The 12,168-nt window shown below is 42.8% G+C and overlaps 1 protein-coding gene across 1 annotated transcript; it reads right to left on the bottom strand.

Annotated features, from left to right (window-relative positions):
- Nucleotides 1–3,714: 3,714 nt before the first annotated feature.
- Nucleotides 3,715–11,214, bottom strand: GIMAP4 (GTPase, IMAP family member 4). Its single transcript, XM_070368874.1, has 3 exons — nt 11,119–11,214; nt 8,381–8,434; nt 3,715–5,424 (listed from the first exon to the last, which is right to left on the bottom strand). The coding sequence occupies exons 2-3, from the start codon at nt 8,418–8,420 to the stop codon at nt 4,505–4,507; spliced, it is 960 nt and encodes a 319-aa protein (XP_070224975.1). The 5' UTR covers nt 8,421–8,434; nt 11,119–11,214; the 3' UTR covers nt 3,715–4,504.
- Nucleotides 11,215–12,168: the final 954 nt, after the last annotated feature.

Below are 12,168 nucleotides of genomic sequence, written 5' to 3'. Positions count from 1 at the left end.
AGGAGTATGTCAAGGCTGTATATTGTCACCCTGTTTATTTAACTTCTATACAATGTACATCATGAGAAATGCTGGACTGGAAGAAACACAAGCTGGAATCAAGATTGCTGGGAGAAATATCAATAACCTCAGATATGCAGATGATACCACCCTTATGGCAGAAAGTGAAGAGGAACTCAACAGCTTCTTGATGAAAGTGAAAGTGGAGAGTGAAAAAGTTGGCTTAAAGCTCAACATTCAGAAAATGAAGATCATGGCATCTGGTCCCATCACTTCATGGGAAATAGATGGGGAAACAGTGGAAACAGTGTCAGACTTTATTTTTCTGGGCTCCAAAATCACTACAGATGGTGACTGCAGCCTTGAAATTAAAAGATGCTTACTCCTTGGAAGGAAAGTTGTGACCAACCTAGATAGCATATTGAAAAGCAGAGACATTACTTTGCCAACAAAGGTTTGCCTAGTCAAGGCTATGGTTTTTCCTGTGGTCATGCATGGATGTGAGAGTTGGACTGTGAAGGCTGAGTGCCGAAGAATTGATGCTTTTGAAGTGTGGTGTTGGAGAAGACTCTTGAGAGTCCCTTGGACTGCAAGGAGATCCAGCCAGTCCATTCTGAAGGAGATCAGCCCTGGGATTTCTTTGGAAGCAATGATGCTAAAGCTGAAACTCCAGTACTTTGGCCACGTCATGCGAAGAGTTGACTCATTGGAAAAGACTCTGATGCTGGGAGGGATTGGGGGCAGGAGGAGAAGAGGATGACAGAGGATGAGATGGCATCACTGACTCGATGGACGTGAGTCTCAGTGAACTCTGGGAGTTGGTGATGGACAGGGAGGCCTGGCGTGCTGCGATTCATGAGGTCGCAAAGAGTCGGACACGACTGAGGGACTGATCTGATATGATATCATGCATATTTTTTTTTTAAAGTCACATTCCTTAAGTATCAGGGAAGGGAGCCAAGTCCTTGTTAATTAGTAAAGCTGGTGGAGGTGACAGAATTCTAGCCGAATTCTTTAAAATTCTGAAAAATGATACTGTTAACGTGCTGCACTCAGTGTGCCAGCAAATCTGGAAAACTCAGCAATCGCCACAGGATTGGGAAAGTTCAGTTTTCATTCCAATCTCAAAGAAAGTGAGTGCCAAAGTATGGCGAATAATTACATTGAATAGATTTCAATCGATTCTTGGATGTGTCTCAGGGACATTTAAACTGCACATTCTTATAACAGAACAAGTATTCATGTACCCATGTTCACGTTATTTTGATGAAATTATTAAAGTAATAAGATGGGAAATAAATAGCAGAACAATTTTCTTTGTCTCATCTACAGCATTAACCTGGGATGCAAGAATAATTGAAATGTATTTATACTGAAAATTACCACTGCAGCTAGCTTGTTTTTTTTTTTTTCATCTTAAGCCTGAATTTAATTTTCTTTGAGGGGTATATGTGGTTCTTTGGTTAAATATTTGCTTGTGTTATAATACAATACAAGTTTTAATATGATAAATACAATATTACCTTATTAATTAACAATTTCTTATAATTTACATTATAATATTACATTACTAATAATACAATATTGTATTTATTGTAATACAATATTGTATTTATTGTAATACAATAAAGTTGTAATACAATAGCATGTTAAATTCACACCTAACAACTTTTTTTTTTTTTTTCTTCTTACAGTTTTGCCTTTTATTTAGTGAAATAAGAGGTTCCTCCTCTACTCCCCTCCCCACAAATGCTTTGAAACTGTCAGGAAAATAAGGTAATTAGTTTTCAGGAAGCATTTAACAGGAGGCTTCCTGTGTGCTGTTTTGGATCTGTCATAAATTCTCTGTTCCTTTTTAATTCCTAAATACTCAAGCATCTCCTGGGGCTGAGGAATCCAGGCATTTCCTTCATTAGATTTTCTATACGGAGATAAGTACCCTCTTCCTTCCTGTGAACCATACGGTAAAAGTGATTGTTTACAACTCTCTCTCTCTTTAATATGGATCGCCTATGTTTTGTAAGTCTGGAATTTTAATCTTTATCTTTTTTTTTTTTTTTTTTTTAAAATTTTATTTTATTTTTATACTTTACAATATTGTATTAGTTTTGCCAAATATCGAAATGAATCCGCCACAGGTATACCCGCGTTCCCCATCCTGAACCCACCTTCCTCCTCCCTCCCCTACCCTCCCTCTGGGTCGTCCCAGTGCACCAGCCCCAAGCATCCAGTACCGTGCATCGAACCTGGACTGGCGACTCGTTTCATACATATTACACATGTTTCAATGCTATTCTCCCAAATCTCCCCACCCTCCCCCTCTCCCACAGAGTCCATAAGACTGATCTATACATCAGTGTCTCTTTTGCTGTCTCGTACACAGGGTTATTGTTACCATCTTTCTAAATTCCATATATATGTGTTAGTATACTGTACTGGTGTTTTTCTTTCTGGCTTACTTCACTCTGTATAATAGGTTCCAGTTTCATCCATCTCATTAGAACTGATTCAAATGTATTCTTTTTAATGGCTGAGTAATACTCCATTGTGTATATGTACCACAGCTTTCTTATCCATTCATCTGCTGATGGGCATCTAGGTTGCTTCCATGTCCTGGCTATTATAAACAGTGCTGGGATGAACATTGGGGTACACGTGTCTCTTTCCCTTCTGGTTTCCTCAGTGTCACACCTAACAACTTTGATTGAGATGCCGATGATGAAAACCATAGAGACCAAGTCCTCCCACATTCTGCAGGGTGAAACGGAATCTGTCCACTCAGAGTGATCGCCTCTGCTGGAGTCCTGTGCTTCTTTGCCAGGTGCTTCTCATATCCTTGAGCCTTTGCTAACTTCCCCGGTGGCACAGACAGTAAAGTGTCTGCCTACAATAGGAGAGACCTGGGTTCAATCCCTGGGTCAAGAAGATCCTTTGGAGAAAGACATGGTGACCCACTCCAGTACTCTTGCCTGGAAAATCCCATGGACAGACGAGCGTGGTAGGCTACAGTCCATGGGGTCACAAAGAGTCGGACATGACTGAGCGACTTAACTTCACTTTAGTGACTGAACAACAACAGCAATAGTTTCTTTCCAATAGTATGTTAGTTTCTACTGTACAGCAAAGTGAGTCAGCTATAGATAGATAGCAGCTGTGTTAAGGGTACAGTCCTGTGTGTTTGGGGGAAGTCAGTGCAAGGCATTATGTCCTCTTTTGGACAGAATGGGTTAGGGCATGGAGAAGATGATTTTAAGATGACCAAGCAAGGAGAGTTGGCATAGATCACGTGTGACCTTCCAGACCATATTGGAAGAACATGGAAATGTGCTTGGGGAAAGCCTACAATTACTAGGTGAAGAGGACCCAGTGGAAGAGGAGAAAAGGGACAGGGATGTCTCTATTTTATCCATAGATTTAAAAGAATTTCTGCAGCAGGAAAGCCACAAAGGTCTCAGAAACCTCGGTTACACATAATTTCTACCAACATAATGGATGAATCCAAGGAGAATGTAGACTTTGACTGACAGAGGGTTGAGAATGTGGCTCAAATCTTCCAGGGTTGGGGGAAAGGGGAGGGGAGATGTCTGGAGGGTGGACCAAGTCTACACCAAAATCATCTTGAACTTTAAAAAAAAACTGAAATTCATCCCTGTGTTCTTAGAAGGAATAGTGGTGCTTTTCAAGAAAAAAAAAATTTTTCAATTTGCACAAATATGAGAGAACAGAAAAGTTTTATTAAAATAACAATAAGCAAACAATTCATCTGCATGGGGCAGCTGTTATTTTCACAGGAAAAGGAGAGAACTGGTTATTCAGCAAACTGTTTGTTGGTCAAAGACTTCCTACAGATATATCTGAACACACCAAGCATTATTCCTTATCTGTTGAATATCTTTTGGGACATTTGGCATTTCAGGTAGTTAAGTTCTGAAAGATCTATTTGCTGGAGAACTCTTTGTTCATAATGGTTAGTTGATAAGGAACAATTTGAGGCCTTCAGTAAAATTATAAGTGAACAAATTTTCATTCATCTAGAAAGATTTCTATCAGTATCTCCTTCTGTAAGTTTAACTAATGGAAAGAATTGATCTTTCTAATAAACTATAAGGGTAAGATGATCAATGCTGTCTAAAGACAAAATAAGTGAGAAAAAGCTGTAAGGGAAGATCACCCACCAATCTAGAAAGAATCTAGCAGAGAAATCTTTTCTAGGGATAAAGAAAGAAAGATCGGGGTCATCTTCTTTGGTCTCCTGCATTCCCTGTTTTGGTGTCTCTGAGAAAGAATTCACAAATTAAGGAGCATCAATACTTTCTGCTTTGGAGTTTCACAAGTTGAGAATTTATCCCTTTCCTGTTAAATCAATCAAACATATACCAATTATCAATAGTGAACTTACTCTCCTTAGCCCTGAGAGTCTCAGAGAAAAAGGAGAATGCTCTGAGTTATGTGGGGCAGGACCACCCCAAAATATGCAGGAAATATAGAAAGATTTTCATGAGGTTTAATCCTTAAACAGAGGGAAGACAAAGGAAGCAACCTGTAACAAGGTATAGATGATTTCAAATATCTTTTTCTGACTCAAAACATCATCTCTGGCTGTTTGCTGCCTTGAAACCCAGTGAGCCTCCGTTTCTGCCAATTGCCTTTCCATTTCCACCTTCTGCTTTTGCTGTTCTAGTTCATCCTTCAGCTTTCTGATTTCCTCTTTGAACTCCTGTTTTATCTGAGCTTTCACTCTCTCGAGCTCTGCTCTGTAATATTCTTGTAACACTTGGATTTGTTTCTGAATCTCCTCCTCGGTCTTCTGATACAGGCTATTCGTGTAGTATCGACCATTGCACTTGTCCACCACATCCTGGACCAGGGCCAGCAGCTGCTCCCTCTGGTTCTCCTGCTCAGCTCCTGTGGCCTTGTTGTTGAAAACACAGTAGCGATCTCTAAACTTGCGAATCAGCTCTTGGATGGCTGTAGGATCTTGCTTTAAGTAATCATGGAAATCCATGCCTTCTAAGTCATCTTTCCGGGTGAATAAGAGAATCATGTGTTCCCTAGCTCTCTCTCCAAACATTGTCAGGATCTTCTCTGTGGCTTTCTGGTCTTCCAGCGTGTAACGGCCCAGTGGGATGACCAGGAGCAGAGCGTGAGGCCCCGGGGAAGTCAGCACCATGCAGCGGGTAATCTCCTTGAGAGTCTCAGCGTCTGGGACCTCCGTGTCAAAGAGGCCAGGTGTGTCCACGATGACAACTTCTCTCCCCTTCCAGGTGGTGCTTCCTTTCTTACAGTGCTTGGTGATGGATACAGCCGAAAAGCTAGACGGAAACACTTTCTCTCTGAGGATGCTGTTTCCTGTTGCGCTTTTTCCTGCCCCAGTCTTACCCACTAAGACAAGTCTCAGCTGGGAATCTCCAGAGTTTGCAAGCCCTGGAACATTAGGAAACAGAAGACCCAGTGTTAGAATGAACTTCAAATGTCTCCCCTGCAAGGCTCCCGCCCACTGAATAAATATTCAACCCTGAATCTTCATTGGAAGGACTGATGCTGAAGCTGAAGTTCCAAAACTTTGGCCACCTGATGCAAAGAGCAGACTCACTGGAAAAGATTCTGATGCCAGGAAAGTTTGAAGGCAAAAGGAGAAGCGGGTGGCAGAGGATAAAATGGCTAGACAGCATCATCAAATCAATGGACATGAATTTGAGCAAACTCCAGGAGAGAGTAGAAGACAGAGGAACCTGGCAAGCTGCAATCCATGGGCATGACTTAGCAACTGAACAACAATAACAGAGGTATTTTTCAGGATCCCTTTCAGCTTCTTACTCTGACCTTGTGGAAACAAACAGCTCATAGAGGAGGAAACAATGTGATTAAGAAGAGGACTCTGAGTTGCTACCAGTAGCTGTTCTTCATAAGATAGGAGATAACACAAAACTGATTATGCATATTTGACTTCCTAGGAAAGTTGAAAGTTAATATCAGAGCAGTAGAGCACAGCAATTGAAATCTGAATTTAAACACTAAATCATCTACCAGCTCTTTCTGTGTTTGTATTTAGCAAGTCTCTGCATATCTCTGCAATGTGTCTATAAAGTCAAAGCCCCTGGATTTGTCAGGCATAGACCCAGGACCAGAGGGAAGGCAATTGACAGTCACATGTGAAAGCCTGTTTTTCCAAGAAGGCAGACCTTGCCAGGCGGCCCTTGAACTTAAGGGTCTGATTCCTGCATGAGGAATCCTATGTTATATTTACCCATTTCTGCTTTGAGACAATGCCTACATTATCCCACATACAACATCATAGACACTGTTACCAACTCCAGGTTATTTTCAGAGGTATCACCATTCACCCAGGCCCTCAGACTAGAAACCTAGGAGTCACCCTTGACTCCCCTCTTTCCCCTACCTTCCAGACCCAATCCATCAGATGTTCTCTTGGCTCCAAATCTGTTCACCTGTCTCTGCTTTGAAGATCATCATTCCAGTCCAGATTCCATCACCACCCCTGCCTCAGCAGTCTCCTAACAGGTGTCTCCACTTCCACATTGTCCCTTTCAGTCTATTCTGTGAGATGGGCTAATCTTTAAAAAATATCAATCAAACAGAACCAGAAATGGTATGGGGAGGGAGGAGGAGGAGGGTTCAGGATGTCCACAAAATCTGTAGTTAATTCATTTCTCCCATATTTGGAAAAACTAAAGACAATGTTTGTGCTCCCTTAAAAATAAAATAAAATTTTCCCCAAATTATCAATCAAACAGAACCAGAAATTTGCAGAAACCCCTCCTGTGATGTCCACAAAATCTGTAAATCTCCAAACACTAGATAGGGTTTGCTGGCTAATCCCTTTTTATCTATTTCAGAAAAAATGTATAAAAGAATTTTGCTGCAAACACTGGATATAATTTGTAAAGTTTAAAAATAAAATAAAACTTAAAAAAAAAAAGAATTCAGAGTATTCTTAATAGTTAGCCTCACAATAGAAACTCCAACCTAAGGAGATCCCAGGGCATTGGTTGGCCTTAGAGAGAGGGTGTAGGAAATTCATGGCCTGGCAGTGAAAAGGCACCAAGGCCAGTGCCAACACTACAACCATTGGCCAATGCTGATAATGAATGGATGGCAACCTCTGAAGTTGGCAGCCATAGCCACGAAGGAGTCCATCTCTGCACTCAGGCCTCTTGAGTGGATGAGAGGATTCTCAGCTCCTCTCATCAGGATGCTGAGTCTGTTTCTCCAACCCTTCAGTCTGACTAGGCCTTGTGACTTGCTTTGGATCATAGGATCATGAAAACATGGTTAAGCAGAGAATCCAAAAGCACTGACACATTGTGCTTTGCCTTCTCTTTCTGATTTTTGGAACCCTACACCTGCCCTGGACTAGCCTACTTGGTGAGGGCACAAGGCCCTGTTATCCCTGTCTGCCTGGCCGACCCAGAGCTTGCTGACCACCAGCCATGTCTGTGAGGCTATCCAAGATATTGTGTTGCATCCTGAACCACCAGCTGAGCACCCACACATGAGTCAATCTGGCTGAGATTAGCCAGGTTGGTCCAGACCCAAGCACAGCCCAGTTCAGTTCAGTTCAGTCGCTCAGTCGTGTTCGATTCTTTGCAACCCCATGAATCGCAGCACGCCAGGCCTCCCTGTCCATCACCAAGTCTTGGAGTTCACTCACACTCACGTCCATCGAGTCGGTGATGCCATCCAGCCATCTCATCCTCTGTCGGCCCCTTCTCCTCCTGCCCCCAATCCCTCCCAGCATCAGAGTCTTTTCCAATGAGTCAACTCTTCGCAGGAGGTGGAAGTGACCCTCAAAATTAAGAGCCAACTAAATGGTTGCTGTTTTAGGTTCCTAAATTACAGGGTGATTTGCTGAACCAGCAAAAGCTCAAATGATAGAATCTATTCCTAGGATAAATGGGTAGAGGGAGGGTTATATGAGAAACGGAGTGATCAGTCTGTTGAGTGTGTTTCTTAGAGTGAGGCCACTGGGAGCAGGGAAATTAGGGGCCTGAATGAGGCATTGATCACCCCCACGCTCCTCCTTCCCAGTCCTCTCGGGCTGAAGAGAGGGGCAGAGAAACCACCTGGGAGGCCACAGCCCCTGATCCATGTGCCCACATGGCAGGAAGTAGCAAGTAAGAAACCTCATCAAGCCTGGGAACAGTCAGGGCATTGGAACTCTCCTCCTGCTCGCTGTTAAGCTACATCACAAGGAGGATGGATAGAAGGTGGAGAGAGTGAGAGAAGCAGAGCAAATGAGGGGAAAATGAGAAATGTGGTTGAAGATGTTTCACTCTTGTACAGGTTGGCTGGATGACAGGGCAGGAGAGTCCCAGCCCTCCCCACCAAGCCTGGCTGCCCTCCCCAAGCAGCCTCTCACCATGGCTGGTCCTGGGTTCTCTGAGGTACTGGGCTGCCATTGTGGTTTGGATTCCTGGGAATAGAGAGACAGAACTATGTTATGTCAGGGAAATGCAGAACAAACCAGAAACATTGACCTCCTGTAAACAATACTTTCTTCATAAACTTGCTGCTCGATCTCTCCTCTATTTCTCAACACTTCTTAATTCTGCTTTCAGTCTCATTTTCAGACTGTCATTTTTCTTTACACAGATGTTAGTGCTTCAGGTGCTTCTTGGCACTGGTTCTGGGTGCCCTTCCCGCCTCTATTCAATTATTGCTCTGAATGCCATTTATATGTAGTCTGCAGCCTGGACCCTTCCCAGTGTTACAACCTTTTCTATCCCAGACAAATTCTCCATTTGGCAATTTTGTGGGCATCTCCAACCGATTTGGACAAAATGAAACCCTGACTTCCATCCCTAGCCTGGTTCAAATTTTAGTAAGTGGCATCACAAAATGGCTCATGCAGAATCTTGGGGTCATCTCTAAAACACTTCTTTCCTCACTTACTCACAGTCCATCACCAAATACTATAGATTTTTGTTCCCCAAATGAAAAAGTATCCATTTCTCCCCATCTCCATGTGAATCCAACCTATCATTTGATTGCAATGTAGTAGGCTCCCAAATGATACTGTATCTTCAATCCCTCCTCTACTCAATAGTCAGAGGCCTTTTTAAAATTTATAATCAAAGGATAATTGCTTTACAGCATTGTGTTGGTTTCTACCAAACATCAACATGAATCAGTCATAGGTTTACCATGTTCGCTCCCACTTGAACATCCCTCCCACCTCCCTCCACATCCTGCCCCTCTAGGTTGTTACTGAGCCCCGGTTTGAGGTCCCTGAGTCATACAGCAAATTCCCATTGGCTATCTATTTTATATATGGTAATGTATATTTCCATGTTACTCTCTCTATACATTGTCAGATGTCTTTTTGATATTTGTTTTTTTCTCATTTAGATTTTCTAATGGATTGTTTTGTTTTTATTTTTCAAATAGTTGAAAGCCCTTGGAATGATCCCAAAGGCCTTGCACGATCAATTTCTCTCTCTCTCTCTCAAAAAGCTTTAATCATACTGGCCTCCTCAGTGTCCCCTATATCCCCTAAGCTCCCCCCAGCTCTTAGATCTTTGAGGAGCACCTCCCCCTCCCTGGAGTACTCCCACCCCCACCCAATGGCCAACTGGTTTATGCTCAGCCCTGAGGCCTCAGTGTTTTGTTATTTCTCCAGAGGGGGCCTCTCCACCCACATCATCAACCAACAAGACAGGTTTGGTCTGAAGTTTGTTCTAACTACACCCCAGAGTTTCTATAGAATACATACTATGATAGGAAGTGGTTTGATTTTTTTTACTGTCTCCTTGTAGACTGCTAGCTTTGTGATGGTGAACTGTCTGTGTCTTGCATACCCCCTTATTCCCAAGGAAAAAGCACAGTATTGGATAAAGCATGGATCTCAAAAACTATTTGTTTAATGAATTAATTGATTAAAAAATACCCCACTGTTTCTTGCCTCCTCTGTGATTGAGCTTTATATCTCGCTTGCATCTGGCTGTGAAAAAACTTATCTTTTACTTATTAAAACCACATTGCTCTTGAAACATTACATTACATTTTAGATGCTTTCTTTTATCACTACCTACTAAGGTTGGGCAATGGAGAAAGCCATTTGAAGAATTCTTAGCAGAGCAGATTTTAACTAGAACAGGCTGAAAATGCTATTTGCTAAAGATAGAGTCATCTGGTAGGAATGCATCAAATACAAATTTGAAACACTTTCTTTTGAAAGTCGATTAGGAATAAGAGTAGGAAACAGCTTCTGTTAAACTGGGAACTGAAATTACCAAATTTTAAAGAATAAGCTTTGTTCATAAAGTTGATGTTGGTTGTGGGTGTTAGGAGAAGGAGTAAGATACCAGAAATAGGAACACACAAGGTTTGGGTTATTTCTTAAAGTCTGCTGTCCAGTCTGTGGACTCTGCTTCAGCATTCTTTAATGCTGTTCTGTTTATCCTAGTTCAGATATTAAACCAGAGGACTGACCTTGTCTACACACTGACACTGGATGGCTGAATTCTCCTCCTACTGTTTAAGGAACAAGCATCAGTGGGTCCCCTGCTTCTCCTGAATGGTAGACAGTAACATGGGCTGGCATCTCCCTCCTCCTGTCTTCTAAAAGTTTCTCTTCCCCAACTCGGGGTGAGGCCCAGGAAGAGACTGTCCCTGAGGAGGCAGGTCCAAAGGGGCAGCTCTGAGCAGAGAGTTAACTGGGTAACAGACTCACTGGTCCTGCTCTGCGTGCTGGTTTTGCAACAGGGGAAGTGCTGAGCTGTGCCTCTTACATCTCCTCGAGCTCTTCTCAACACCAGCTTCCCACAGAATGAATTCTGTCTGCTTGGTCAATGCTAACCCTGAAAACTTCAAGTTTTCTTATAAATTCTATGAATGGTGAGAGGAATCATTTGTTTGTACAAGTATCCTCTGAGCCATCACCATGGAAAGAGGCATCAATTTGTAGGGCTCAGCCTTCAAAACAGATTGCAGCCTAAAATCATCAAAAACAGCAAACAGAAACCCAATGAGAAATATATTCTGAGAGCAAGTTTGCAAGGAGGTTTAAGATACAGATCCAGGGGAGGAGTCCCCGTCCATCAAATCACACATTTCCCTCCTTCCCTCTCACCCCCACAAACACACCTCTTCCCTTACCTAGAAAATCTGGGGTCTGCTCCTTCTCTTACTTTGAAGACAAGGCTGAACCAGGAGGTGATGCAAAGCTATTAAAAGGAGGAGGCAGGAGGAGACAGGAAGTGAGGGAGGAGCCATCCAAACTCACCCAAAAGACCTGCTGCCCCTGTGATCATCTAGGAGAGTTAGAACTCTTTGCAAAGATGAAACTGTTTTATGTGGTTCTGTATGGTTGCCCTGAGCCACATGGGTTATTGAGCTCATGAAATATAAGAAGTGTAATTGAAGAACTGATTTTTAAATTTTATTCCAAATTGTCTAATTGAAAGTTACAGTTTGAATGGCCACACCTGCCTAGTCACTACCATACTAGGCCATGCAGAGATTACAAAAGGGAGGGAAACAAGATGGGTCATGCTGTGAAAGTCGAGAAAAAACTACTGGGTCAAAACAGAGTGCTGACGCTCAGATTGTGGCCAAGATGGCAGGGTAGGAAGACCCTGAGTAACTCCTCCTATGGGCACACTAGAATTATAAGCAGCAATGGCACCCCACTCCAGTACTTTTGCCTAAAAAATCCCATGGGCCTGGTATGCAGTCCATGGGGTTATAAGTCGGACACACTGAGCGACTTCTAGGCATTGGAGAAGGAAATGGCAACCCACTGCAGTGTTCTTGCCTGGAGAAACCCAGGGACGGGGAAGCCTCATGGGCTGCCGTCTATGGGGTCGCACAGAGTTGGACACGACTAAAGTGATGCAGCAGCAGCAGCAGAAAATAACTGTCATCTAAGAACTAGTAGAAAAGATTTTCCACGGCTAAAGGTAAAAAGAAGGAACCACAACAAGACAGACAGGAGGGAGTAAGGTCAAGATCCGCATCCCTAGGTAGGTGACTCACAAATGGGAAGATAATCACAACAACAGAGGTTTTCCCCAAGGATCAAGGGATTGGGCTCCACTTCAGGCTCCCTGGAGGGGGGGTGTCCTGCACTAGAAAGGTGAGCCCCAAAATATCTGACTTTGTTGTGTCATTGCTAAGTTGTGGCTGGCTCTTTGTGACCCCATGGAT

The sequence above is a fragment of the Bos mutus genome, chromosome 4 (genome assembly GCF_027580195.1).
Source record: "Bos mutus isolate GX-2022 chromosome 4, NWIPB_WYAK_1.1, whole genome shotgun sequence".
In the NCBI taxonomy this organism is placed as follows: domain Eukaryota; kingdom Metazoa; phylum Chordata; class Mammalia; order Artiodactyla; family Bovidae; genus Bos; species Bos mutus.
Note: the sequence above shows the minus strand (reverse complement) of the source record. Positions and strands in the feature narration are given on the sequence as shown.